This window comes from Montipora foliosa, chromosome 4 (assembly GCF_036669935.1).
Source record: "Montipora foliosa isolate CH-2021 chromosome 4, ASM3666993v2, whole genome shotgun sequence".
Taxonomy (NCBI): domain Eukaryota; kingdom Metazoa; phylum Cnidaria; class Anthozoa; order Scleractinia; family Acroporidae; genus Montipora; species Montipora foliosa.
In genome coordinates this window covers 4,229,560-4,255,614 of record NC_090872.1, presented here as the reverse complement: position 1 = coordinate 4,255,614, position 26,055 = coordinate 4,229,560, and the positions used below count along the sequence as shown (strand labels likewise).

At 39.8% G+C, this 26,055-nt stretch overlaps 3 protein-coding genes across 3 annotated transcripts in view; 1 reads left to right on the top strand and 2 right to left on the bottom strand.

The window, feature by feature from the left end:
• Positions 1–15,087, bottom strand: part of LOC138000951 (uncharacterized) — a 106,905-nt gene extending 91,818 nt beyond the window's left edge. The window contains exons 1-6 of the mRNA XM_068847619.1: positions 14,957–15,087; positions 14,672–14,866; positions 11,232–11,311; positions 5,990–6,079; positions 2,337–2,450; positions 298–608 (exon numbers count right to left, since the gene is read on the bottom strand). Coding sequence (XP_068703720.1) covers positions 298–608; positions 2,337–2,450; positions 5,990–6,053 — 489 coding nt within the window. The 5' untranslated portion in view covers positions 6,054–6,079; positions 11,232–11,311; positions 14,672–14,866; positions 14,957–15,087. The remainder of the gene's footprint in view (positions 1–297; positions 609–2,336; positions 2,451–5,989; positions 6,080–11,231; positions 11,312–14,671; positions 14,867–14,956) is intronic.
• Positions 7,992–9,026, bottom strand: LOC138000950 (uncharacterized). The gene has a single exon (XM_068847617.1). It carries the CDS (start codon positions 9,024–9,026, stop codon positions 7,992–7,994), a length of 1,035 nt encoding a protein of 344 aa, XP_068703718.1.
• An 8,690-nt stretch (positions 15,088–23,777) lies between the features above and the next one.
• Positions 23,778–25,106, top strand: LOC138000949 (uncharacterized protein F54H12.2-like). Its single transcript, XM_068847616.1, has one exon. The coding sequence runs from the start codon at positions 23,778–23,780 to the stop codon at positions 25,104–25,106; it is 1,329 nt and encodes a 442-aa protein (XP_068703717.1).
• Positions 25,107–26,055: the final 949 nt, after the last annotated feature.

Genomic DNA, 26,055 nt, shown 5'->3' with positions numbered 1-26,055 from the left:
AATGGGACGCTTTATATTACCTAAAATCAAGACTGAGCATTTTAAAAATGTGTTTTTAAACAGATGCTTGTATCGTTAGAACTTTTATACCTTTATCTATATATATGTATTTATATATATATGTCTTTTTAGATACTTAGTGTTGGATGTACATCACAATTATAGATAATTTAAATTTTTTAGATGCAATTGTTATTAAGAACGTTTCGATTCTTAACCAAATAAAGTGCTAAAGTGCTGCCCTTGTTAATTAGATCAATGTTCTTTTCCAGAGGCTCCTAAGGAAAGAAAGTTTACCTTGGGTCTACCATTGCTGCCTAACAAGAATTTATCATCGTCTAAGGTCACAAGGTATGTTGTGATCCACTCTTCATCGTTTGGATTCCCATATCCTTGTGTTGCAACTCCTGTAATTATTGTCTCCTTCTTAAAGGTAACTTCCACGAACTTAAGGCTGATTTCATTGCTTTTTTCTGCTCTATATCCCCCGGAGCTGTTTAGCCTAATATCGTCCTTGCTCAGTGGATAATTTTCAAGACTGTATATCGATAACGTCTGTAATGTGACCATCTGAACATTCAGAGGGAGGTTGCACTCGGGTTCTTGATCTGGAGTTAGTTATGAAATAACAATATTTAGTAAAGATCTGTTAATCTGTGACGTTAAGAAAAAGAAAACAAATCAGTATACTATTTTCTACTTTTGGATTGTATAAAATTCACTCTTCTGTCTCGATTCCATCCAGACATTCAGATCGGCTAAACCAGGCCGCTCCACACTGGCTGAAATCACTACATTTATACCTAACAGACTCTCCTCTGGATTCAACTATCTTTATCGTGGAATGCGGAAATGCTCTCAGCTAAGGAATAAAAATTTAATAAGTCTAGATCTTGTGATAAAATTGATTCAAAAGACAAACGCAACTAGATTCATTTTGACAACGTTTCGACATCGTTCGATGTCATCGTCAGGCAATGAATTTTAATCGGATGAAGCATAACTTATGGTACAAGAACAATAGAACAATATATACAATAGTACGCTAACAATAAATGTGAAATCTAAGTAAATAGTTTTGCCCTGACAGAGTCTGACTGCACATTAAGTGATGGTTTCAATTATTTGATGTAGAACATCTCATGAATTAAGCAGTCAAATTTCGATAAGCATTTCGTTATGACACTAAAACTCGCCGCCGGGGGTGCTGTTGTTTGGCCATGATCTGCTAGGCGATGCCTCCCGATAGCTGAGTATCTATGTTCCCCAATTCGTTGATGCAAGTGACGAGATGTATAGCCAACATAGCTCGCATCACACGAGCCACATCTGATGTATTTAGTGTCATAAAGAAATGCGCATCGAAATTTGACTGCTTAATTCATGAGATGTTCTACATCAAAGAATTGAAACCATCTCTTAATGTGCAGTCAGACTCTGTCAGGGCAAAACTATTTACTTAGATTTCACATTCATTGTTAGCGTACTATTGTATATATTGTTCTATTGTTCTATTTTTCTTGTAATAAAAAATACTAAATACATGAGATGTCGAATCACAATCTACTAGCAATAATAATAAAAACACCATTAGAATCGTCTTGCCATATATTGACGAAACACCAGCCGATATTGTGAAGCGCCAACTTACTCAGCTAAATAAGAAACTGGATATAGATCTACAGCCAGTTTTTGTCAGCCGCAAGCTCGAGGATGTCCTTAAATTCCGTGAGCCCAAACCATCATTAGTCAGCTAACAACTAGTCGTCTATAAATTTCAATGTGGCTCGTGTGATGCGCGCTATGTTGGCTATACATTTCGTCACTTGCATCAACGAATTGAGGAACATAGATACTCAGCTATCGGGAGGCATCGCCTAGCAGATCATGGCCAAACAACAGCATCCCCGGCGGCGAGTTTTAGTGTCATAAAGAAAGGCTCATCGAAATTTGCTTAATTCATGAGATGTTCTACATCAAATAATTGAAACCATCACTTAATGTGCAGTCAGGCTCTATCAGGGCAAAACTATTTACTTAGATTTTACATTTATCGTTAGCGTACTATTGTATATATTGTTCTATTGTTCTATTGTTCTTGTACTATAGGTTATGCTTCATCCGATTAAAATTCATTGCCTGACGATGACATCGGACGATGGCGAAACGTTGTCAAAATGAATCTAGTTGCGTTTGTCTTTTTAATCAATAAAAATTTACAAGCTAATTCCCACAGTGATCTGTAGCCGTTAGAAATGTCTGTCCGTATACGCTGACGTGAGACAAAAGAACTGAAAAGTGACTTGCAATCCCGTCTTAGCTGCCATGTAACTTACCGCAGTATTGACATGTTCTACTGCACTTCCTTCGCATCCATCTTTCATATTTCCAACAGTCCTTATTGTTGCGGAATTTTTGACATTTATCATGACCGAGAATGCCTTTGCATTCTGCCGATAAACAAAAATGACACGAAAGCTGAACTTTTTCAAGCAATGGTTTTGTTTGGAGAAGGGAATTGAGAGTTTTCCGCTTGGAGGATCCTTCACAATATTTTCTAGTCAAACGGTCGAGAAAACAGTACACCAGCAAAGCCATAAATACATTAAGGGTCAAACACGATTATTACCGCATATATTTTCAAAGCATTCGTAGTCACTGGGAAAAGAAAGGTTTTCAGTTTTCGTCCGGGAAACTGAAAGATGGTAACCGGATAAAGGACATATTCGCTGGCACATATCTCCAATAAAATGGGATTTTCAAAAAGAGCACTGTGCTCTTTGAATAGGTCTTATCACGGTTTTGACCGTCATTTTGACGGGTAGGCAAAGCGTAAAGAATTTTAAAGTGTTTATATGGGGATCCGATGTCAAATAATTTTTGTTGAACGCTAGTTCTAAGAAAATTATGAATCGCGAACTAAAGGTACAGGGTAAAGGATTATACAGACCAATTTTTAGGGACTAGCCTTCGTTAAAAGCTGCGTGGTTTCGTTTTCGATTTTTCCATACATTTGTCTGTAATTGTTACTGAAAATTCGCGGGAAAAAATTACAGACAAATGTATGGTAAAATTGAAAACGCTGCCGGGCAACTTCTGTAAAAGGCTAGTGTCTAAAATTTGGTCTGTATAATCTATTGCCCTGTATCTTCAGTTCTCAATTCATAAAATTTTCAGAACTAACGTTTAACGAAAATAATTTGACATGGGATCCCCATATAAAGACTACAAATTCTCTACGCTTTGCCTACCCGTCAAAATGGCGGTCAAAACCGTGATAAGTCCTATTGCAAAACATGTTTTGAGGTGTCTCTTTTTTTTTTAAGTTATAATATTCGCTTAAGTGTTAAGACAATAAAAATAGGAGAAGCATGCACAATAGTAGGTAACAGAAGAAAAGAACGCTAGGATCAAGATCATAGCTTTCAAGTTAATGAGGATAGATTTCTCAGATTCAAGTTGAGATTTCGGAGCAATTACAGAACACCCGTCCACCTGGAAGCTGTCCACCGCGGTCCCGTAGTCGATGAATATGAATATTAAGACTTAACTCCAAACCGGACTGCCACCATGGTCCGCAGTCCCGTAGTGAATGCATATGAATATTATAACTCAGGCCAAGGAGTAAAATATACTGCCATGCAGTGTGCATGATTGACTGCGGTGGTGACCTTTTGAGGTTAAATTTAAGTGGACCGGTATTCTGTAATCTAGCCGAGATTCCGATGAGGCAGAATCTGTAATTTCGGTGTATCAAGGTTTGAGATGATCTGTTTGACGACTAAGAACTGTTCACGGACGCGAGTAGAATTTCGCCGACGTAGCGGCGTTACAGTCGGCATTAGCGGGAACTTTTTTCACTACACCTAAGCTTATTAACGGAAGGATAGTTTATTGTAAAATCACAGTTAAATGAAAATGCTTCCACAACGACGTTAAGGAAGTTGCACTTACTTTGACCAAAAGACTTTTGCCTTTTCAACTTGAACAAATAATATATCAACCAACAATTTTGCAAAGCGGTTATTAACGTAGTAACGGTACGCTCCGTTTCTGCGAGTTGAAACGATAGACAATGAAAAGAGATTTCTTAATAGTACCTTTTTTAGGCAGTAATTAAAATCAAATGCCTAGAGATAATTTTAAAATCGAACTTTCTTAGATATACGAGGCCCGGTCTCTAGTATCCTGTAGCCATACTTCAACTTCCCGGACACACTCTCACGGTGCGTCTCTCCGTGTAGGTGTATAAATGGGTACCGGCAAAAATGCTGGGGGTAACCCTGCGATGGACTAGCATACCATCCAGGGGGGAGTAGTAATAATCCTAGTCGCTTCATGCTAGAGAGACCGGAGATAAGCGCCGGCCTTCTAGGCTCGTAGCAGACTTTACCTTTACCTTACAATTTGAAAAGAAAAAGCTCCATTAACAGGCCACCAGTCAGTAAACGGTGAGGTTCCAGGCTGTAAAAGTTTTTGGCAATTGACTCTTAGTTGTTTAGTTTTCTTACTCCATCCAGCCTCAAATACATCTCCTCGCCTAATACAACCTAAAAGGTAATTCCCCTCATGCAGAAATTTCTCCATACCCAAATGCAACTATTTGATGGTAAAGGTGCGATAAGATGATCAGGTACCCGGTTGCTTGGCAACGGACGAAGTCAGAGTCCTACCCATACTTTTTCTACCTCGGTCAAGTTTGACCTGGGCCTCATTGTTCAATACTGAGATGGGTAGCGTTATCCACCATGAAAGGGAGAAGTGATCCTGTATTTGTCTCCTATCAATTCAGGTCGCTTCAACAAGATTCGGGCCTATGACCTACGAATCCAGTCAGTTGGGAGAAGGTCAATTTGTCGGGCCCATTTGTTCCCGTCCCGTGAAGGACTCGATATATGAAATGAATGTATATTTGAAGTGCAGGTTATAGAAGAATGAGACAAATGATCCTCTCACTTACAGCTGGGCAATTTAAGCAATTGTTTCTTAACGACACCTAAAAAATTCAGGTGGTTTTACGTGGGGCTTCATAACTCAGTTAGCAGGGCATTGGCACTCATTGTCCTTAGTTCGAATTAACCTCGTTAAAGCCGCCTGATTTTTTCAGGTGTCGATAAGAGAAATTTGCTTAAATTACTCTTTGTTTGTCCTCCCAAATTTTACATAAGCATTGTTTTTGTTTTCCCTTGGGACCATTGTGAGTCCCAAGAGAAACTGGAAACAAAGCGTATGTAAAATTTGGGGGGACAAACAAAGAGTATTATGGTATTTTCCGAAGTGGCCTATATCCAGTACTTCAAATATTTATATGTTATTGGACGATTTAGTTTGTAGTATCATTGGATATTTTTACGAGTCTCGCTGTATTTTGGCGAGCCCGTATATCCCACGCGATACTACACACTAAATCGACCAATAAGCTATTTAGTATCCATCTTTTTCGCGCTATATTTTTAGCAAGTGAACTGTAAACAACCGAGAACGTGTTACAGATTTGCACGTGACGTGGGGCAAACGTCAGCACTTCAACCAGTCAAAGCGGTTTTCTACTGTATATCTTGGGATAGTTTTACTTGTTTCGTGCGTTTTCTGTACAATAACTAATAATATGGATAATAAATACATTCATTCCTTTCATCGTTATTCACTGTCTAGTGGAATAGCTGCAAACACCCCTGTATGGTAGGTCAATGTTCAATCCAATGGGTGGCGCCATTTACGTTGCGGTATTTTAAAGATTTGAATCTTTTAACATTGATTGATGTATGATCTCGGACGCCCTGATATCTCTCTCCAAAATTGATCGTAAGCTCTAAACCACCGAAAGGGTTATCATGACAACCACCCATTAAACACACTGATGGAATGACACTAAGTAAGACCTTTATCCCTTTTTGTGGGAAGTTAAAAAATTATGGGATGCAATTATAGGAGCTGTAGAAATAGAAGCAAAACTTTAGATACAATAACAGCAAAGCATGCAACCTACCTTCAGAATTCGTAGCAGTTAAGATAAAGATTGCGGAAAGGGCTGTAATTAAAACAAGCTTCATTGCGATGTTTTCTCCTTTGTGTCCGCCTAAGAGTGATCAAAGAAAGTTGAGTTCTGAGTACGAGAAATGCCCATTGTACGGTTGAATTAAGGGGAATTAGATATTTCTAAACCCTAAGTGATGATGTGATCATGATTATGATTTGCTTTGCAATTTCACTACGCTTCAAGGCAGACAGCAACATTGGTGAACGTTGATGAAATTAAGAGACAAAACTAATATTTTTATGTGCAAACAAATTAAGGCGGTTGTTTTGTTTGAGCGAGTTCTGAACCTAGGTCATTTCCAATGCAAACACTTAATGCTCTATTTGAGGTCGCCGCCCTCAAATTACCTTACATTTACGAACGGCCATAATCCTCTTAGTTTGACAAAGGGTACAGTGTGACAGAAATGTTCAAAGACAATTCATGCATTTTGCTCAAAATTAATGAACTCAGAGCAATATTTCGCTTTTGTCCTCACTGCAGCCTATGAAACCCCCAATTGGACAAACGAGAAATACAACCCGCAATCATCCATTGCATTATTAATTTAAGTTAACGATCAGGTCCCAGTTGATCGAAGACTGGATAACTATGTCACTATCGAACAGTTCCAGTATCTGCAAGGATTTGATTTTTTACTCACGTATCCGAAAAATGCGGACTGTATGCAAACACAGTTAGGGCGTCCGCCAATGGCGGGTTTAACGTGGATAGTGTAATGGGATAAAGTTATCCAGGCTATGAACAATTTGGGGCCGGGAAGCGAAGGTCACACTTCAAGACAAAACATAAAAGCTGGGAACTTTACAAGGAAATGGGTTCAGCTAAATAATGCTAAAAATGCTCTCAGTTCGTGTTATCTAAGAAAAACATCCTGCTATCCTGAAAGAACGTCATGGTGCAAAACGTTCGTTTCATCCAAAAAACGCAACTTTTTGCGTATTTGTTCCGTGGCATCGTACAGTGTAACTACTTCATCGGTGATACTTTCGTCAATATATAGGAAGACGGGTCTTTTACCCGGGTGATGCTGCGTTCGTCTATACGTGATTTAACACTGATTAATATCATTGTCGAATTTTGTGCTGCTTGATTTTAAAAATGTCATATTGGCCAATATTTACAAAATAGTAGCCTTTTCTGTGTCAGGGGAGTAAAACCTACCTCTGCCTTTAGCGTTTTCCATGGGCTTTCGTCCGGCGAGTTGTGCTTTCTTCGAAGGTTCGTTGACAGTATTGCCAACAAATTTCTCTGTTGACTCGCCGACTAAAACGGACTAGTTACATCAACTACAAAACACTTGATAAACAGTATTTATTCCCTTTAAAGGATACCGAACTGCACATGCCTACATTGCCATATTTTAACTGGAAAAGTGTTACTAACATACCTGCATCTTCGAGGTTACTTTTTTTTTCATTCGTTCATCACTTGTTCACCTTTGTGGTTAAATTATTGCGTTTGTCCTCCAAACCGGCCCAGAGCACGGTTGCTTGAACCAGTTGCCGAGGCGACGAGAATTTCGCCTCTATCAAGACAGCGTTTTGTTCAAACTCTTCAGACGTTCTTTGAGTTTTTTAATTGGCAAAACCTCCACAGTTACCCTAGTGCCTTTGTAAACTTCATTGTTGTTGCATTGAACCTTTTGATTCAGTTTCTGTCGACTTACTTATTATTATGCAGTATAAACGTTCGTATGCTAGCTTAGCACATAGCTCAATAGGGCGCAATTGCGTAACCTAAAGGCTGTAAAAATAACCTGAATATATCTAAAAAGTTCGTATCTACATATATCGATCTATATATAAGCGAATTAAAAGGTTAACTTCGATTCTTAAAAAGGTAGAAATGTGAAATGAATCTCTTCAGACCTATTAAAACAATAATATTAAAGCATCTAAGACGATCCTAAATAATTGTTCTGTTGTCTCTGACCGGAGTTAGTATCTGCTTATGTTAACACTTTGAAAGATCTCGCTATGTGCAGACTTTCAGACAAAACGATCTTCTGCATTTTCAACAATACCTCTTTGCCCCTTTTAACTCCTACAAGACTTCGGATGGTGTTCACCAGTTCCTCACTGTATCCTCCTAACACGTCCATTACGATGTTAAACTGTTTCACTTGATATCCAGGAAACTGCCTCTTCAATTCCAGTCGCAATGGGGCATACTTTTCCGTCTTCTCGCAGCTCTTGATCTCCCTGTTATTCATCCAAGGACAGCTCATCTCCAGCAAGATGACAGATTTTGCTGTGCTATCCACTATTCGGGTATCAATTCTGTTAGCTCTCACCGTCACATGATCTGCATAAACAGGGACATCCCAGAAGGCTTGCGCTCGGTCATTTTGATAGACAGGTTTAGGCTTGCTCAGTGAATACCATGGCGGTACACTGTCCATCAGGTCTAGGCTGTACAACATCTCAAAAAAAATTACTTTCAACACCGCATTATGCCGTTGCAGATATTTGGACTGCGCAAGCGCAGAGCAACCAGCCAGTACGTGGGCCACCGTCTCAGCTGCCTTGCCACATAAACGGCACATAATCTGGTCTGACCCCGTTCTTGTCTTCTTACTCTGGTACACTCGGGTGGGAAGTAACTGTTCGTACAGCTCAAACACGCCAGCGATAACATATGTCGGGCATGTCCTCCATTGCCACAGCCAAGTAAAGCTATGAGATTGTCGGACATCCCCTGTACCAGAGCCTTCTTGTTCTTCCTCCCATCGAGAAGCTATCAACTTTCCCTGCCAAGCTTGGCCTGATACCTGATCTTTCAATTTCTTCTGCTGTGCGCTTCTTAGCTTTTGCTTGATGTTTGACTCTTTCACTACTTCACCTTCCTCCGTGCAGCACATTGGGGTAGGGTATGTAAGAGATAGCTCTAATCCAAGATCTCGACTAAACTTTGTCGCCTCCTTGATGAGTGAGCTATGGCCTAGCACACCTGAACGTTCTTCGAACTTCCGAACAAGCTCCATTGTCGGATCAGTGTTCTTGAACAGTTTAAGTGCGCCTTTGATCTTGATGGCTTTATACTCCTCCTCCTCCGATCTCAGGCCTCGCCCGCCCTAATCCCGCGATAGATAGCACAATGCGGTTGAACCGCAACAATGCGGTTTACCACCATTGCTAACCACGATCTTGCGTGCTTCTCGATCGATTTGTTGAAGGTCAGTGACTGGCAGGTGCTGGGTCCACATTAAATAACTCAGAACAGGCAGGGTATACTGGTTTGAAGCTACCACTCGATGGTAATCTGAAAGAGGGCTGGACCATATAACAGAGAGTCTCTTTAAATACTCCTCTGAGGCAACCTTAAAGGCCAATTGATCTTCTTGTCTCGATGTTTCCAGTACTCCAAGAAATTTGTACTGCTTACCTTCTTTCAAACACTGTATGACTGATGACTCATCAAACTTAACTCCTTCCGCATCTTCCACTTTTACACCCCTCTTAACATGCACGACTGAGCACTTCTTAGAGTTCCACCGAAGCCGTATGTCTTGCATCTTACCTCTGGTTGATCTAAGGACGGTATTCAACTTCTTCTCCGACGCTGAATAGATCTTAAGATCGTCAATGTAGAGAAGGTCCGTCACCTTAGTGCTCAGTGGCTTAGACAATCTATACCCCTCTGTCGCCTTAAGTGACCATGCGATGGGGTTTAGGCAGATGGTAAAAAGTCTCGGGCATAGCGAGTCTCCTTGGGGAAGACCTCGTTTAAATTGGATAGTCTGATATTTCCTTGCCTAACTTTGTGGTGGTGACAATCTTGGTGTTCCACGTGCTGCAAAGCTTGGTAACCACCCTTTCCAACCATCTCGGGAATCGATGTACTTCCATCATTTCGCAGAGCCAATCATGATCAACGGATCAATTAGTTCCTTATTATTATTATTATTATTATTATTATTATTATTATTATTATTACAACACTGGACAAAGGGAAACTGTAGAATGAAGCTACGAAAGTCTAACATCATATAGATCAGGGACAGATGTGCCTGGCTAGGAATTTTACGTACAGTTTGATTTGATCATCACCTTTCGGTGCTGACGCGACTATATATCACACAGAAGACCAAGAACTGTTGAATACCAGTTTCGTACGTCAATATACATTTTGAAAGTTACTGAGAGAGTCAACAAAATAGGCACTGCTAATTACAGAATATCAGTCAGTTTTTTAAGTATTCAAAATGAGCCAAACCGCAGAATTTGCACATGAATGGGGCGTATTGTTATATGCCATGTCAAAGCTCAAGAATGCCGCTACAGGCTGGGTATTATTCTGGTGTTACTCTTTGAAAACACCTTGTCACCTGATAAAATTGGTACAAACCCTTCCTTCGGGAAAAGTGATCACGAAAAGTAACATTTTGTTGTGAAAACTACTTGTCTAGAGTTTTAAAATGACAAAGCTATAAATCACTCACCAAGTCAATGTGGGTCTGTAGCCGACGTAGGATGCTCCCACGTGACTACCAAACCACAGACGCCCGAACTGGAATTATCGATCACCTTTCGCCAATCACGTTTTCACATTTTTACCATGGGCTTATTTCCGTTTGAAAAATGTGTTGACAAGCTAAGATTTCATTAAATTTTCTTTTGCATAAAACCTGATTGTGTTTTTCAACTGGCCCGCTGTGTTTAAAACAGAGTTATGTCCCTTCCTTTGTTAAATCTCATCGGCTTGCTCGATCTTTAAGGACGGAAAGCCCAATAGGGGCTCTGCCGAGTCAATCGGAAAAACCTGAAGAGGATTTCTCGCTTTAATAGTCGACATGTCTATTTGAGGTCAATGTAGAGGGAAACAAAAATAAAAAGAAAGGAGAAAGCGAGAGCTCTTTTTTCGGCGCTTTTACCATACAGTGTATCTGTACTTTTCTAAATGGTGTTTGATAGCACAAGTGTTACTAATATTTTTAAAAGCACAAGCATGTTCCTTAAAGTCAAAAGTGAGGCTGTATTTTTAAAAATTCTGTACTTTTCTGTTCTAAAGACGTTAAAAAGAACCCATTGATAGTTACCCATACTTTGCCTTCATGTAACCCAAGAGAATGGTAAATCACGGTCTTCGAGAATAAAGAACCTTATTTCAAATTTTCAGGAGTTCTGTCCTCTCTCCGTAGAGAATTGCTTTATTTCAGTCGTATTTTGTTAATAATAGATTGACTTACGTGAGATTTACAGGAAATTGCGACTTCCAAAGCTCCAGTGATGAAGGTACTTAGCCTTTGGAGGGATCAGCTGTAGGGGTCTAAGTGGATCAAAGATTTAAAAAGACGTTTAATGTCCCAGTGACTGAGATATCTTAAGGATGGCTGTCCAATGGGTGACAACTTTTCAAAGCTTCCAATTATTTTTCTCTTAGACATTTTAAGACGAAAGGCGTTTATGGGAATTACCATGCCATCCGACTAAATTGTTTCGATATTTTGCATTTGAAACAAGCATATTAAATTCTAATAGTGTCCTCCTAAATTTGTGAGCAATGAATGAGTATATGGCTGCACTCGATAACACAAATCTATCCCAACTCGTCAAGGACAGATGAACAACTTGAGGAATTGCTAATCTTAACGCAAACGAAATCTCTAGAAATTCCAAAATTACTCTTTAATAAGCAATTAAAAATTAGCACTCCCGGAAAGACGCAAATAAGCCGCGTTAGAAGACATGATTGTGATTTGAGATGTCATGCGGTTTCCACTGAATGCCCCATAACACTTCATATTGAATTACCCAGTTATCTAAATCCGTTGTCTAATTGCTGAGAACACATACTGCACTTGGGGTGTAAATGGATGCATTAATTTTGCATGAAACATTTATTCATTAAACTTGAAATCGGATTCTGCCCTCGGTTTATTAAACTTTAAGCTGCCTTTCACTGAATTTTATACTCATGCATGAGACTTCGAGAGAAAACCCGTGATTTCTTACTTAAGCTAATTGGGATGTGCTCATGACAGTGCCTTGAAGTTCAATCCCAAGATGTCACTTTGCAAAAAAGATTAATGCGGTCTCAGTCCTATATGCTGCACAAGGTCGGATTCAAACTGCTTTTTTAACCTCAAATGGAAAGCTATTTCTAGTAGACAAAACGTTAAAACGTAAAATGCATGTTTGTCATGTTCGGTCTATGGTGGCTCAATCTTCTTTAATCAATCAATGAAACAAACTAAATATTCTGGTCGTTGAAATTACACTGTACAAATTTAAAATGTCTATAACTTTTTGAATCGGTGATCTTGAGAGGTATGTCCATTCAAATGACACCAGTGACTTGTCATCTCCCGCAACGATATCGATTTGATAATTTTCTTGATTGTTCCACACTTTTAAATATTTTGCCTCTACCCTTCCAAATTTAACGAATTTTTAAAGTTTTTAATTTGTATCTTTAGCTACATTGTGCTTGTCTCTTTCGACCCAATGTTTGAGCACCAAGTTGCTAAAAAGTCAGCTTTCTATGATAGACAAGAAGGCATTTGTTTGAAATAGTCAGAAATCATCTTCAGTTGCATCCCTTTTAAAATTGTTGAAAGACGGTAGTGATTACTGTGATATTGTTGCTATGGAAATTACCTACCATAACTACTCTTCTCTAATTTAAGTCTTTACTGTGATCCTGTTTATAACCGGGGCTGAAAGCGAGAGTGGGGAACTTGCTGCGTACGCTATTTGGCTACTTAGTGTTCTTAAGCCGATGGCCGATTTGAGCGCTATTTTTTTGCAATTTAATTGTATTTTGTAGCGTTCTGGAAAAGCTGTGGATGTGAACCACGAGGACATTTGCTTCGAAATGCATCCATAATCGTGCAAGTTTTAAAAGGACTTGTGACAATAAAATCGCCGCTACCTAATGCTCCACGTACACGTACAATGACCACGCACGTAGATTGAAAACCCGGGGGGGGGGGGGGGGGAAAGCCTTTAGGAATTTCTGGGTGGGGATGTGCCGCTGGGACCCTGAAGCCCTTAGCCTATACCAGAGCTTGTCCAGCTGAATTTTGCTACCCTATACTAGAGTAAACTCCCACCGATTTTCGTCTAAATTCCGATTCTTGACAGTTAATAATAATCAGAGTTGTTTCATGATAGCCATTTCTTGACATTGTTGAGGCTGAGTTACGTAAACTTAAACTCTGCCGATTTGACTTTTTTATATTCTTGAGTGGGAATTTCTGGTTTCCTTAGTCATGATAAAATCTTCAACCGACTGGTCAGTTTCGTGAATAATGATACCCTATTCTAGACCGAAAGGCTATGATTTACATACTCTGTCTTAGAGTAAAGTCCTTGAAAACCATACCCTTCACAGCGGCACATACCTATATATTCCCACCCCCCCCCCCCCCGGGATTGAAAACGACGCAAACGACTGAGTTCTAATAATGTTACGTGATGACGCCAACACATTTTGCCCTGGTTCTACAAATAGTATAGTTTTAGTTTAATTTGGCCAAAGAAATGACAGCACGTAAGTTTCTTTAAGCTGAAAAGAAGGAAGTCCTAAGAGATTAAACAGATAGGCATCTGTTATTGCTTTTTGCATGAATACCTTCAGTATTAAAGATATCGTTTGTTCTCTTGTTTTAAAACGGTCAGTTGACTGTTTTATTATTGAGCAAATGTGTATTCAAAAAGCGAAGAAAAATTCCCAAAAATTAAAGAAATTCGATGCAAAATGCGATATTTTTGTCACTTATAAAATTTTCAAACTAACATGCGGACAACAAGTGGCCACAAGCATCATCATGCATATGTAGTGAACACTTTCAAACCGTGAGTAATTACCCTTTTTAACATCCACAAGAAATTTGTACTTGAACAAATTTTTCTAACAGTTCATTAAGAGGACCTTAGAATTTAATAGTTTGGCTCTAAATATTGATCTCGATTTAGTTCCTAAATTCGTTCATGCAATATCCTGGTCAGTTTGTGAATCTCTCCTGTCATTACTTTAAAACATTTATTAACCACTTTGTCATTTCGAGACGTGACCCACAGAACACGGGGAAAATGCCCAATTTTGTTAAGTTTGTGCGTAATGTGTTTTACAAGTATCGCCGGATTGAAGTTGTTCGTCACTTTTGAGAGAAGAATACCTTCTGGTACCAATGCAAGTAATTAAACCTTTTCCACTGAGCATGGTCATAGCGACCGTTTTACTTTATTTATTTTTTATTTTAAGAGAGTTTTCGCATTCAGTTATACCAACTTGAACGCCATGAAAGCAAAATTTAAGTCACCCATTACACTAAGCCTTATGATACCTGATGTTCTTTAGTAGTACAACTGCAAAAAGAGCAAAAAAACTTGCGTTCCCTCACTGAGTTAGCTGAAGTTTTATAACTGTCCCGTAAAAAAAGTCCAAAACTGAATTTTTTTATTATCTGAGTGTCAATGAACCAGCAACAAGATTATGTCGTAGGACACCCCAAAAAAGTCAAATCGGCTGCAGTAAAAAGGACAATTGCCAGAGAGATGAAAATAAAACTTTCCATTAATTATGGGACTAAAACAAATGAGATTTTAACTCCGCTCCGATTTTAAGCCTTAACGTTTACAAGAGGAGATACAGAATTAACACTGAGAAGAATATTCTTCATACCTTCGTATCTCTTTGTTTACCGCCGGAACTCATAGTTTTTCCTATGATGTCTGAGGTCAGTAACGATCATAAATTGTGATGTTTCGGCGGTTTTTCATTGTGCCATTGTGAAAAACTAATTGAAGGTCAAACGCTTCATGTGCACCTGCGCTCCAAGATCCTCTCAGAGAAGTTTGAAGCAGGGCAGACTGCTGTCTTGGTAGAGAAAGATGAATTAATTGTTTGCTTTTCGAAATGTCAATAATTGACCCAATCCTGTTATGAAAACTCATCCATAAGAAATACCTTGTATATTCGACCCAGAGAAACCCCCAACGACGGATCGTTTCCAAAATTACATTGGTCTAACAACGGGAGTTGTACTGTTGATCATTTTCACTCCATGACCAGACTCTTTTGTTACGAGAATTTGCTTGTGGATATGTGGATGGCAAATGAAATGATGTCATGGGGCGTCATCATCATATTAAATGAATATTTTAAGGCTTTCAAGCTACACCAGCACCCATCACTGCCTTTTATTTACTTTCACATCTGAGGAGGTTGGACAGCTGTCACATGATGAATTTCGACCAATGAGCAGCGTTCATACAGATCTTCATGTCGGACGAAAAGTTCCATGGAGAAACTCAGAAGCCCACGGTTAATTCTTCATTTTTTCGCTTTGGTTTATTGATAATTCACCATAAATGCGCCAGATTAAACATATTGGAGTTGTTTTTCATTGCGATGAAGGCAATTTAAAGGTAAGACGAATTTTAATCGTACATTTTTATAATATTTTACGAAGTCCCACATTGCATTGTTTTGTTGACACGCTTCGAGTGTGCCCTTTTTAGAAATCGATTTCTCGCTTTGTGTTCACTTTAGAGTCTTCAATTATGCAACACTATATAGCATAACAAATGGGTTTTCTATTTTATAGGCATTATTAGCACACAGCTTCATTGAATTGGGCTGCTGAGCCAAATGTTACAGATGATCAAAATATGTTGGTCAGTGCAAATAAATTTTTCTTTACTGATTTTGAATTATCTTAACTCAACCTGTGCTTGATACAAACGACAGTGTTTCAGGAAATTCCTGCCCATAATTTGTTTTCCAGAGTTCTGAGAGCAGACAACATGCTCTCAATTTTGGGACAATATTTCTTTTTGCAAATCTTGCAAAATTAATACTCCAAACATTGGTACTGCTATAAGTTCTTGCAGAGGGAAACTTGCATGTTTATCTTTCCATGGTCCATTTATGCATGTTATTAAGGGCTTCTCAGTTGCAATGGCATCAAGAACAAGCTTTCCAATGAGGTACATCAGATGGGGAGAGGAAGGAGTGAAAACGAGCAACCTCAGACTGAGTGCAGTAACACAGTGCTTTATTCCATAACTGTCAACTGAGCTGCATTTTGTTTTTCAGGAGATTCAACTTGTCTTTGCCTAATATGTAGCCCTGACAATACACGATATTGTTTTGGTACCGTGTATCATTGTAGTGCCATGGTAGATGTCTGAAAAGACATGTGGTTACTAAACCCAGAAAGATTTAAGAAAATAAAAGAGAATGGAGAAACATTGATTTGAGGCTGACATGTTGACCATTTTCAAGTTCCTTGAAATTTCTATATCACCAAAAAGCCTGATACCTTTCCAAGACAAAATCTCACTGAAGTTTTCCCTGTCCGGCAGGGTTAGTATTTGAATGGGTGAGCTCAAAATATTCGACTTTCTGTGAGAAAAAAGGACCAAAAGTTCTATTTTAATGCTCAAAAAATGCAAACCAGGCAAGGTAAATATTTTGTTAGCCTCCCTTATGGATAACAAAAAATAAATAAATATTGAATGATATACAGTTTTTACACTCTTATAACCTGATGACGTAGTGTGTAGTGCACTTACAGTGCACTACACACTACGGAAAGTTAACTTTCTATGAGACTCAGCAAAGTATTTTAATGAACATGTACAATAAAAAAATTGTTCATAGATTTTATACTTATGAATAGTTGATACCAGTAAATTAAACGAAATCAACAGTATTGTTACAGATACAAATAGCGAGTAGTTGTAAGACAATCTTAAGCAATTCTTAATATTATTTCACCGAGCACTATGGCACCTTGTCATAACATACTTCCCCACTTTTCCTTTCTTAGTATTGAAATTAAAGGGTTATATCCAATTTTTGCACACACAAAAAACCATGATGTGGTGGACAGTTACCTGTATGTCAACAATTTCTCATTTTCAATTAGTGTATGCAATAAACCTGTGAATTCTCTGCATGGCAATGTAACAATGAAATCATCCATTACCATGGTTCAAGTCAATGCCTGTGGTATTTTTGTCCTTGTCATTAGTTGGCTCTGGTCTCAGCTGCACTTGGACCTGACAGTTTGCTTTTATTTTTCTCTGTGCCATTTTCAAAAATTCCTGTTTTGGCTTGTCGTGGGCGCCACCAATACCTTAAAACACCAATGTGTACAGCACATTTTTATCTCCTGAAATTTCACTACTTCTGAAAGTACTGTCATGTGAGCAATTTGACTATCAGGGGGCTATCTTCACAAGATAAGCAGCATTTCTCTGAACAAGAACCCCCAAAAAACAAATGGATTGATATCTTATTTCAGAAGGTAAGCATTGGTGACTTATTTTATGTTAAGATATGTTCTGAAACATTACGATACCTGAACTACCCGTCTACCAAGGGCAACTTTCAGTGAAATGGTGAACTAAAATTATATTTTTAATTTTAAGGACAGACTATTTACAGTTTTCCAGTCCATTATGTGACAAACAATAAAACATTTCCTTTTTCACGAATGTCCTCATTTTCCTCTTTGTCATTCTTTAATGTTTGACCAAAAAATATTCCATGGACAGCCGTTCCAGGTTTCTGGGAAAGACGAACAGTTGCGTCAACATTCATCCTGTCAACATCTAACAATATATGGAGCAACTGACAAAGTTCCCTTTGGAGCTCGATGCGGTTGAGCAATGGCTGTTTCTGACTAGGATGCTCTCCTGGTCGCTTTCTTGACGGTCAAACTACAACATGAGAAGAACGATCTCTAAACATGTTGTGCATTAATTAAGCCACGACGATGGCTCAAGCCTCAAATACATACAAATTTCCAACAATGCATGATTCTAAAAGAAGAAAATTTATACCCTACCTCAAAATCAACACTGGGTTTTTTAATAGAACTGACGCCAGTAGTTGTATGGGCTTATTCAGACCAGATTTGACAGGTAGTCATCAAATGACGTCATCAATCAAAAGACAAAAGAAGGGGGCGTGCATAAATTAGGGGCATGTTGGGGCATGACGCAATGTGTCGGTTTTAACCCTAACACGTGAAAGAAGGGGGCGTGCATAATTTAGGGGCAAGTTGGGGCATGACGTTACATGCCCCAACCATGCCCTAGTCACCAACGTACATGAAGGTTTCTTTTATTGAGAAAGTAAGCGAGATGTGTTTGCTGTGCCTGTGTTCTGTTTCCACCCAGCCATCCGGGTGGTAACGCAAATATATAGCGAAAAGAACAATGGGAAAGACAGGGAGCCAATGAGGTCAAGGTGATGTCATCACGGGCCAATGAGACACCGTTGACGTCAGTATACATTAACTTTCTGGGCTTGGGGTCACGTACCTAGAAAGTGAAGTGAGAACCCTATTGTTTTGAAGCGAGTCAAACAGAATTTTAAAACACATACACAAAAGGCTTTACACGCCTGGACAAGTCCGCAAACGCTTTGTTCTTTTTTAAACTAAATTTGCATAGAGGCGATCGAAGCGTGAAGAAGGAAGAATATAGAAGAAAAAAAGTTGTTTTGTGTGGAAAAGAGGAGCATTCTCAACTCTTTCACGCTTTTAAAACAAACGTGAACTCCGTTGTTACAACCTTTTTTAAGGAAAGTTTTTCAACCTCGCGCTTGAATGAAACACGGGTAAATGCAATCTTTTTTATGTAAGAATACACAAAGACATCCTTCAGTGCACAGACACAAAGAAAGCCTACTCAACAGAACTGAATAAAGCCTTTTCTGAAAACGCTTGAAAAAAACCTTTGGATTTTGAGAGGCGTTTTATACTGTGGTATGGTGAGGCGGGAGTTGGTTTCATATCGTATTTCAAAATACTTTTCACAATATTTGACGCAGTGAGCAAACAACAATATACATTTCAAACGCTTTATTAAAAGATACTCTAGATATAAATGATTGTTCTTCTACTATTTGACTATTGTAACGTTAAAACAAACATGTTGCGTTGCGCTTAAATAAATACTGTGACTCTGATAATGCAGTTCTGTTCAGACGTACAGAATATGAAACATTCGAGACCGGACTAACTCGAACGATTTTATTTGCAGAATGCTATCGTTAAGTCAATAAAATACACACCAACAAGCATTTCATACCTTTTACTGAATTGACAGAGAACGCTTATCACAATGTGATATTTGTGAGAGTAGTTCTCTTTGTAATTCACTTGCATTCGCTGCATCCTGATTGTTCTATTATGCATGCACTGTTTCAACGCTTTTTGAGCGAAAATAAATCACACACGCGCAAATGAGAGAAGAAAAAAAAATGTTGTAATTCACTTGCATTCGCTGCATCATTATTGTTCTATTATGTATGCACTATTTCAACGCGTTTAGAGCAACAAGAAATAACACACGCGTAAATGAGAGATGAAAAAAAAATGTAATTCACTTGCATTCGCTGCATCATTATTGTTCTATTATTAATGCACTGTTTCAACGCTTTTTGAGCGAAAATAAATCACACACACGCAAATGAGAGAAGAAAAAAAAATCTTGTAATTCACTTGCATTCGCTGCATCATTAGTGTTCTATTATGCATGCACTATTTCAACGCGTTTAGAGCAACAATAAATAACACACGCGTAAATGAGAGATGAAAAAAATGTGATTCACTTGCATTCGCTGCATCATTATTGTTCTATTATTAATGCACTGTTTCAACGCTTTTAGAGCGAAAATAAATCACACACATTATTCACTTGAGTTCGCTGCTTAACAGAGAACGCTTATCACAATGTTATATTTGCGAGAGATAGATTTTCTTTAATCAAATCTTAATCCAAAAAATAAAGTAAATAAAAAGTTCTTTTGAAAGCGCACCCTATGTACAATAAAGATGCACATGTACCGGTCAAGCAATATTATGCATGCACTGTTTCAATGTTTTTAGAGCGAAAATAAATCACACACGCACAAGTGTTAACCATGTTAGTGAGTGACTGAATTTACAAAAAGTGCTATAAAGGAATACGTGCAGTGCCCGTTTTTCAGTAGACTCGTTAACATGGATAGAGTGTACTTTGTCTTAGTTCGGGTTTGCGCTCGGAGTTGTTTTGCAGGACACATCTTTCACAGCACACCTCGCGAGCAATGGTTAGAACTTGTAAAGGAGTTACATCCAATGAACACCGGTCGCTTGTTGAGTTTTTATTACTACATGGACCAATGCAACGCTACATTTACCGAACAATATACATTCCACAAAGTCTTATGTGTCACGTACTCGATACATTATCCTTCTTTCTTGTGGATGGTTTGGCAAATTGTTACAAAAAGTCTGCGAATGAAGAAGATCTAATCATTTGTTTAACACCATGGGTAGTGCTGCAAGCCGCGTGTGTGAAAGCTCATCGCCTACAGTTTCTTTAAGTGACATATGTCAGAGAATGCGATGTTTAGTTGCGTGTTGCGGTAGCGAGGTTCACATCGAATTGAAAGATGTCACCGACAATCACGAAGAAGAAAATGCAAAAGAAGAAGAAACAGAAAACGCGGACCCTAAATCAGACGAACCAACTATTACAGAAATTGTATTATGAAGTGGATCGACCATCCGCTTTAGGGGGAGTCGACAAACTGTATCGTGCGGCGCGTCGGTATGGTTTGAAACGCACGCAAGTACTCGATTGGCTCCGCCAACAACCTGGCTATACCCTACACAAACCTGCAAGAAAACACTTTCGTCGTAACCGAGTAATTGTGTTTGATATAGATTCGCAATGGCAGGCGGACTTGGTTGATTTGCAACATTTGAGTCAGTGGAATCAAGGATACAAGTATTTACTGACTTGTATCGATGTCCTTTCCAAATACGCGTGGGTGGTGCCTTTGAAATCGAAAACAGGAGCCTCGTTGGTGGTGGCCTTTGAAAGCATTTTCCAGGAAGGTCGCAAACCTGAGAAGTTGCAAACAGATGCCGGAACCGAATTTAAGAACAAAACGTTTCAAACCTTTCTCAAAAAGGAGAATGTACATCATTTTGTAACCTACAACGAAACCAAGGCCCAAGTGGTTGAAAGATTCAACCGCACTTTGAAGCAACTTATGTGGCGTATGTTCACAACCAGCAGCTCGTACCATTATTTGGACCAACTGGACGATTTAGTCAATGGGAATTACAATCAAAGCGTGCACCGTAGCATCAAAATGAGACCAGCGGATGTCAACGAGAATAACGCATCAGAGGTCTGGAACAATTTGTATAGAAATCTGTTCAAAAAGCCGACAAAGTATAAATTCAAAGTGGGAGATCAAGTCAAGATCAGTAAGCATAAACGCATCTTTGAAAAAGGTTACTTACCATCCTGGACGGAGGAAACTTTCACTGTTGCTCAGAGACTTCCGCGCGACCCACCCGTGTATCGCCTAAAGGAAGCAGACGGTGACTGGATTCAAGGCACTTTTTACGAATTTGAGTTACAGAAAGTGATAGAAACGGAAAAACACCTGTTTCGTATTGAAACAATTTTAAAACGCAGGGGACGAGGAGCGAATAAGGAGGTGTTGGTACATTGGAAAGGTTGGCCAAAGAAATACGACAGTTGGATTCCGCATAACCAGTTGGTCGCTTTACAACAAACATGATTCAAGATAGCGACTTTTACGTGACACTTCCCAGTAATGCAAGCAGTAATTTATTTCTAAACAATTCCAAGTCCTCCTTTCGCGTAGCGCTACCTCGACAAATCCATCTGAAACATGAAGAAGATTGGGAAGTAGGATTGCATCATATCGTGTATCCGCTCTCAATGTTTGACATTACAAATGACTGCAAACATTCTCACATCATGCTGGATCGTCGAGGTGACTCCACACCGTTTGTATTACCCGAGGGCAAGTATTATACAGCCTTAGATGTCACAGAAGGAATGTTACAATGCCTGAACATCGCTGACCCACCATCTAAGATTGAAATCACAGTGGACGACGAATGGAATGTAACGTTAAACTCGCAAACTGAAGGACTTCTGATCACATTGTCTACAGCTCGCGCGTTGGGATGGATAAACGAAAACAACACTCTTACACCCAGCGTTCGTTTGAATGTTGCACTCACCTTAGAAAGAAAATATGGTCATGATTGGTTCATCTTACCATCCGGCACATCCATCACATATCCGGGTATTTACATCTTTCCTCCTTCGCTGTCGCTTTGTTCGTGTAAGCAGAGACTGGTTCAAGTTCAAACCAATCTCGTGGAACCGTGGCAGGTGGGTGACAAGCGCTTACCTCTCCTACATGAGATGGTACCTCTGGGCAGTTTTCGAGAAACACTCCTTGAAGAAAGAGAACATATTGTGTACCTACCTTTGCGGACAAAGATATTTCAGACCATTGAAATATATTTAACGAGTGGATACGGTCAAACGCCGGCATTTTTAGACGGTATCGTCAGCGTCGTTTTACATTTCCGCCGTCGATCAACATGACCAACAGTTTTTACATGGTGCTGACCAGTGATGCAAGTCTGACTCAGTATCCAGAAAACAAGGCGGCCGATTTTAAGATGCAGTTACCAAGTCAACTACACCTAAGTGAAGACTGGGAGGTGGCCATGACACGCATCATTTACCCTTACACCTGGCAAAACGTAGGTGAGAATCAATTGTCCTACACTTTGCTTTGTAAGACTGGTCCTGAACCCTGGAAATTGAACATCCCTGTACCAAGTGGCATTTACCGTACGGTCAAAGATGTCATTCACGGTATGACGAAGGGACTACACAATCGATTGAGAGACATTTATTTGAAGAGTGACAAGACCATTACGAGTCTGGAAGGAAACGAGTGTTTTTACATTTACGAGAAAGCACAAGATTACTTTGAGTTGAAGTTACCAGCCGGTTGGTATGTGATTCTACCAAAGACATTAGCTCGCGCCTTGGGGTACTTAAACCATCAGTATAATATTCCTCAGCTGTACCAAATCGGAGGCCTTGTCCAACAGAATGATGATCACAGCGTCCTTCTTGGGAGGACAACGACAACACTTGTCAGAAAAGACGAATTGGTATGGGGATTGCTCTCGAGAGACGCTTTTCAAACCATCTACGTGTATTCCGATTTAATCGAGTCTCAAGTAGTGGGAGATGCTCAAGCGAACTTACTTCGGATGCTTGTTCCTCGTGGTCAGCCGGGGAACATGATCACAGAAGAGGTCAAGGTGCCCTCCTACCATAGACTCCGTACAACTGTGTTTTCATACGTGGCGATCAATATAAGGGGAGACACAGGTCAATTGATACCATTTGCTTCTGGAGCCGTACGCGTGACCCTGCATTTTCGGCGTCGTGATATTCTATAACAACATGTTATTACCTATGAACCACCGATATTACCCATACGGACGACATGTTGTACCCTATAGGCAGCACGGTAAAGGAGGAGACATTAGTATCTACGGAGGAACACACCCTTATGGTCAAGGGGGCAACGGCTTAGGTGGAATGTTTCGGTCCTTGTTCCGTTCAGCAACTCCCTTTCTCAAAACAACAGCAAAAAAAGTGGGAAAACGAATGCTCGATACTGGATTGGAAACGGGAATGCAACTTGTCCAAGACGTGATCAATGGTCAACCTTTAAAGAAAGCTGCCAAGACAAGAGCGAAAGCTGCTGGAAAAAATTTACTCACAGGGGTCATTGATGACATTACACAGCAAGGTCGAGGAAAAAGAGTATATAAGCGCGCGTATACGTCAAAGCGGCGCAGTGAAGGACAGACCAAGAAAAGGAGAACACCTCGTTCAACGTTCAAGACTATTTTTGATTAAAGATGACATCAGCACACCCTCTCTCAGCCCCTGGTGCGAATTCAAGTTTACAATTGTTTGATGTACCTGTGACAGATGTGTCGATTGTTAGCAGCAAATGGATCGATTACGAACCGGTTCAAACGGGAACTAATCCCATCGAGTTTGTCATCAAACCGTTAGCTGACTACATTGACATTAACAAGACAGAGCTGCGATTGGTAGTAAAGATAACCAAACAAGATGGATCGCCCACAGGGGATGGTAAGAAGTACACTCTGGTCAACAACGCCCTTCATTCCATCATCAAACAGTTTACCATCGAGATCAACGAAACGCTGGTAACAGAACAGTCAGACACTCAAGCATACAATGCTTACATCAAGACCTTATTGAACTTTACGGAACAGGCCAAGAAATCGTACTTAACCAAAGCTCTGTATTACAAAGACACTGCTGGACACATGAATGAAGTAGATAATACAGCAGAAAGTAATGAGGGTCTGAATAGAAGAGCCACATTTACTAACAACGGCGCAGAAGTTGGGTTGGTCGGAGTACCTCTTTGTGACGTGTTTAATATTGACAAGTTGTTGCTTGACGGTTTGGAGATCAAAGTCAAAGTGGATCTGAACAACGATGCTTTTGTTCTAATGGCTGGGGAGACTCCAAACAACTGCAAACTAAAGGTCATGTCGAGTACGCTTCGCATACGCACAGTGCGTGTTGCAGACAGTGTGAAACTAGAACATGTACAGATCATGCAAGGTCACAAAGGGAGCGCAGCGCTACCAGCCATCTATACCCTAACCAGAACCCCTACGCAGGCAAGGATCATCCCTCAAGGAGTCTTAAATCACACTGAGACAGATCTATTCCACGGTTTCATTCCTCAGTGCATCATTTTTGGGCTCGTGCGAAACGATGCCTTCAACGGAAACCTTGCAAGAAATCCTTTCAACTTTGAGCTGTTTGACCTGCAAGACATTCGGCTGACTGTGAATGGAGAAGAAATGCCTTATTCTGCGCTGGATCTGACGGGTGGAAAAAAGATCGATGGTTACAACACGCTGTTTTCAGGAAGTGGAGACATGAATTGTGGGCACGGGCTTGACATTGATAGAGTGGATTGGGAAAACGGGTACGGTTTGTTCCGTTTTGATTTGACACCGGCAGGAAGTGGACATCCCGATCATCTGATACCTCATCGAACGGGTAACGTGAACCTGTACCTGAAATTTGGAACTCAAACGAACTCAGTTCTGAATTTAATTGTGTACGCAGAATTTCAGAATCAGTTGGAAATTGATCGCAATCGTCGCGTGGTCTACGATTTGTCACAAGGCTCTTAGTTCATCGTCATGCATACGACCCAAGAACTATGGCAAGCCTGTCTTTCTGACCCTGTGTTAGCACCTCTGATGCAAGGCGTATTTCCAAGGGATAGGCTACCTGTCATCAACACCTACCCAGCCGGACTCATTGCGAATACGGACCCTCATGACCAACCTGGGACACATTGGGTGGCTATGTACTTTGAATCGCCTCGTGAAAGTGAATTCTTTGACAGCTACGGATTTCCTCCTGAAACTTACAACATGGATACCTACATTCTACGGGAAGTTACCTATTATAACGACAAACCACTGCAAGGACTGAACTCGGATGTTTGTGGAGATTATTGTTTGTTTTATCTCATTCGGCGAGCACGGAATGTTGATATGAACACTGTTCAAGCTAAATTTAAACGATATGATTCTCAGTGGAACGATGCACAAGTTGAACGGAGTGTACACGCTTATTTTAATTCAGTCATGTATCCTAAAGTTAATGATTGCTTTCAACAAGGTTGTAAGTCATTTCGCTGTGTCCATAAGCAATAAAATCATGTTAAAAAGTAAACAAAATGTTGCTGTTTTTGTGTGTATTTGCTAGTAAAAGGGGTGGGAATTCTATCTCGTGTACACAAATCGTCGAAGCTTCGTGTTGTGAACATGTCTCAATTCAAGTGCCCCAGCAGTATTATCATTTCTGGCCCCAGCCAATGCGGAAAAACAACATTTACGCGCCAAATACTTCAACACGCAGATTGTTTATTTGAACGCCCCATTCGCAAGATCGTGTATTGCTACGGTCAATGGCAAGATTGTTTTAAGGAATTGGTAAAGGAAGTCACGTTTATGGAGGGTATTCCCGACGACATTCCCGCCTTATTTCCACCCCCTCATCGTCCTGGTCTGCTCGTGTTAGATGACCTCATGAGAAACTGTAGCGATGACGAGCGCATTTTGGATTTGTTCA

Bases quoted from the DNA above. Each gene is read 5' to 3' on its own strand.
- LOC138000950 (XM_068847617.1), bottom strand. From the start codon at position 9,026: ATGGAGCTTGTTCGGAAGTTCGAAGAACGTTCAGGTGTGCTAGGCCAT.
- LOC138000949 (XM_068847616.1), top strand. From the start codon at position 23,778: ATGACATCAGCACACCCTCTCTCAGCCCCTGGTGCGAATTCAAGTTTA.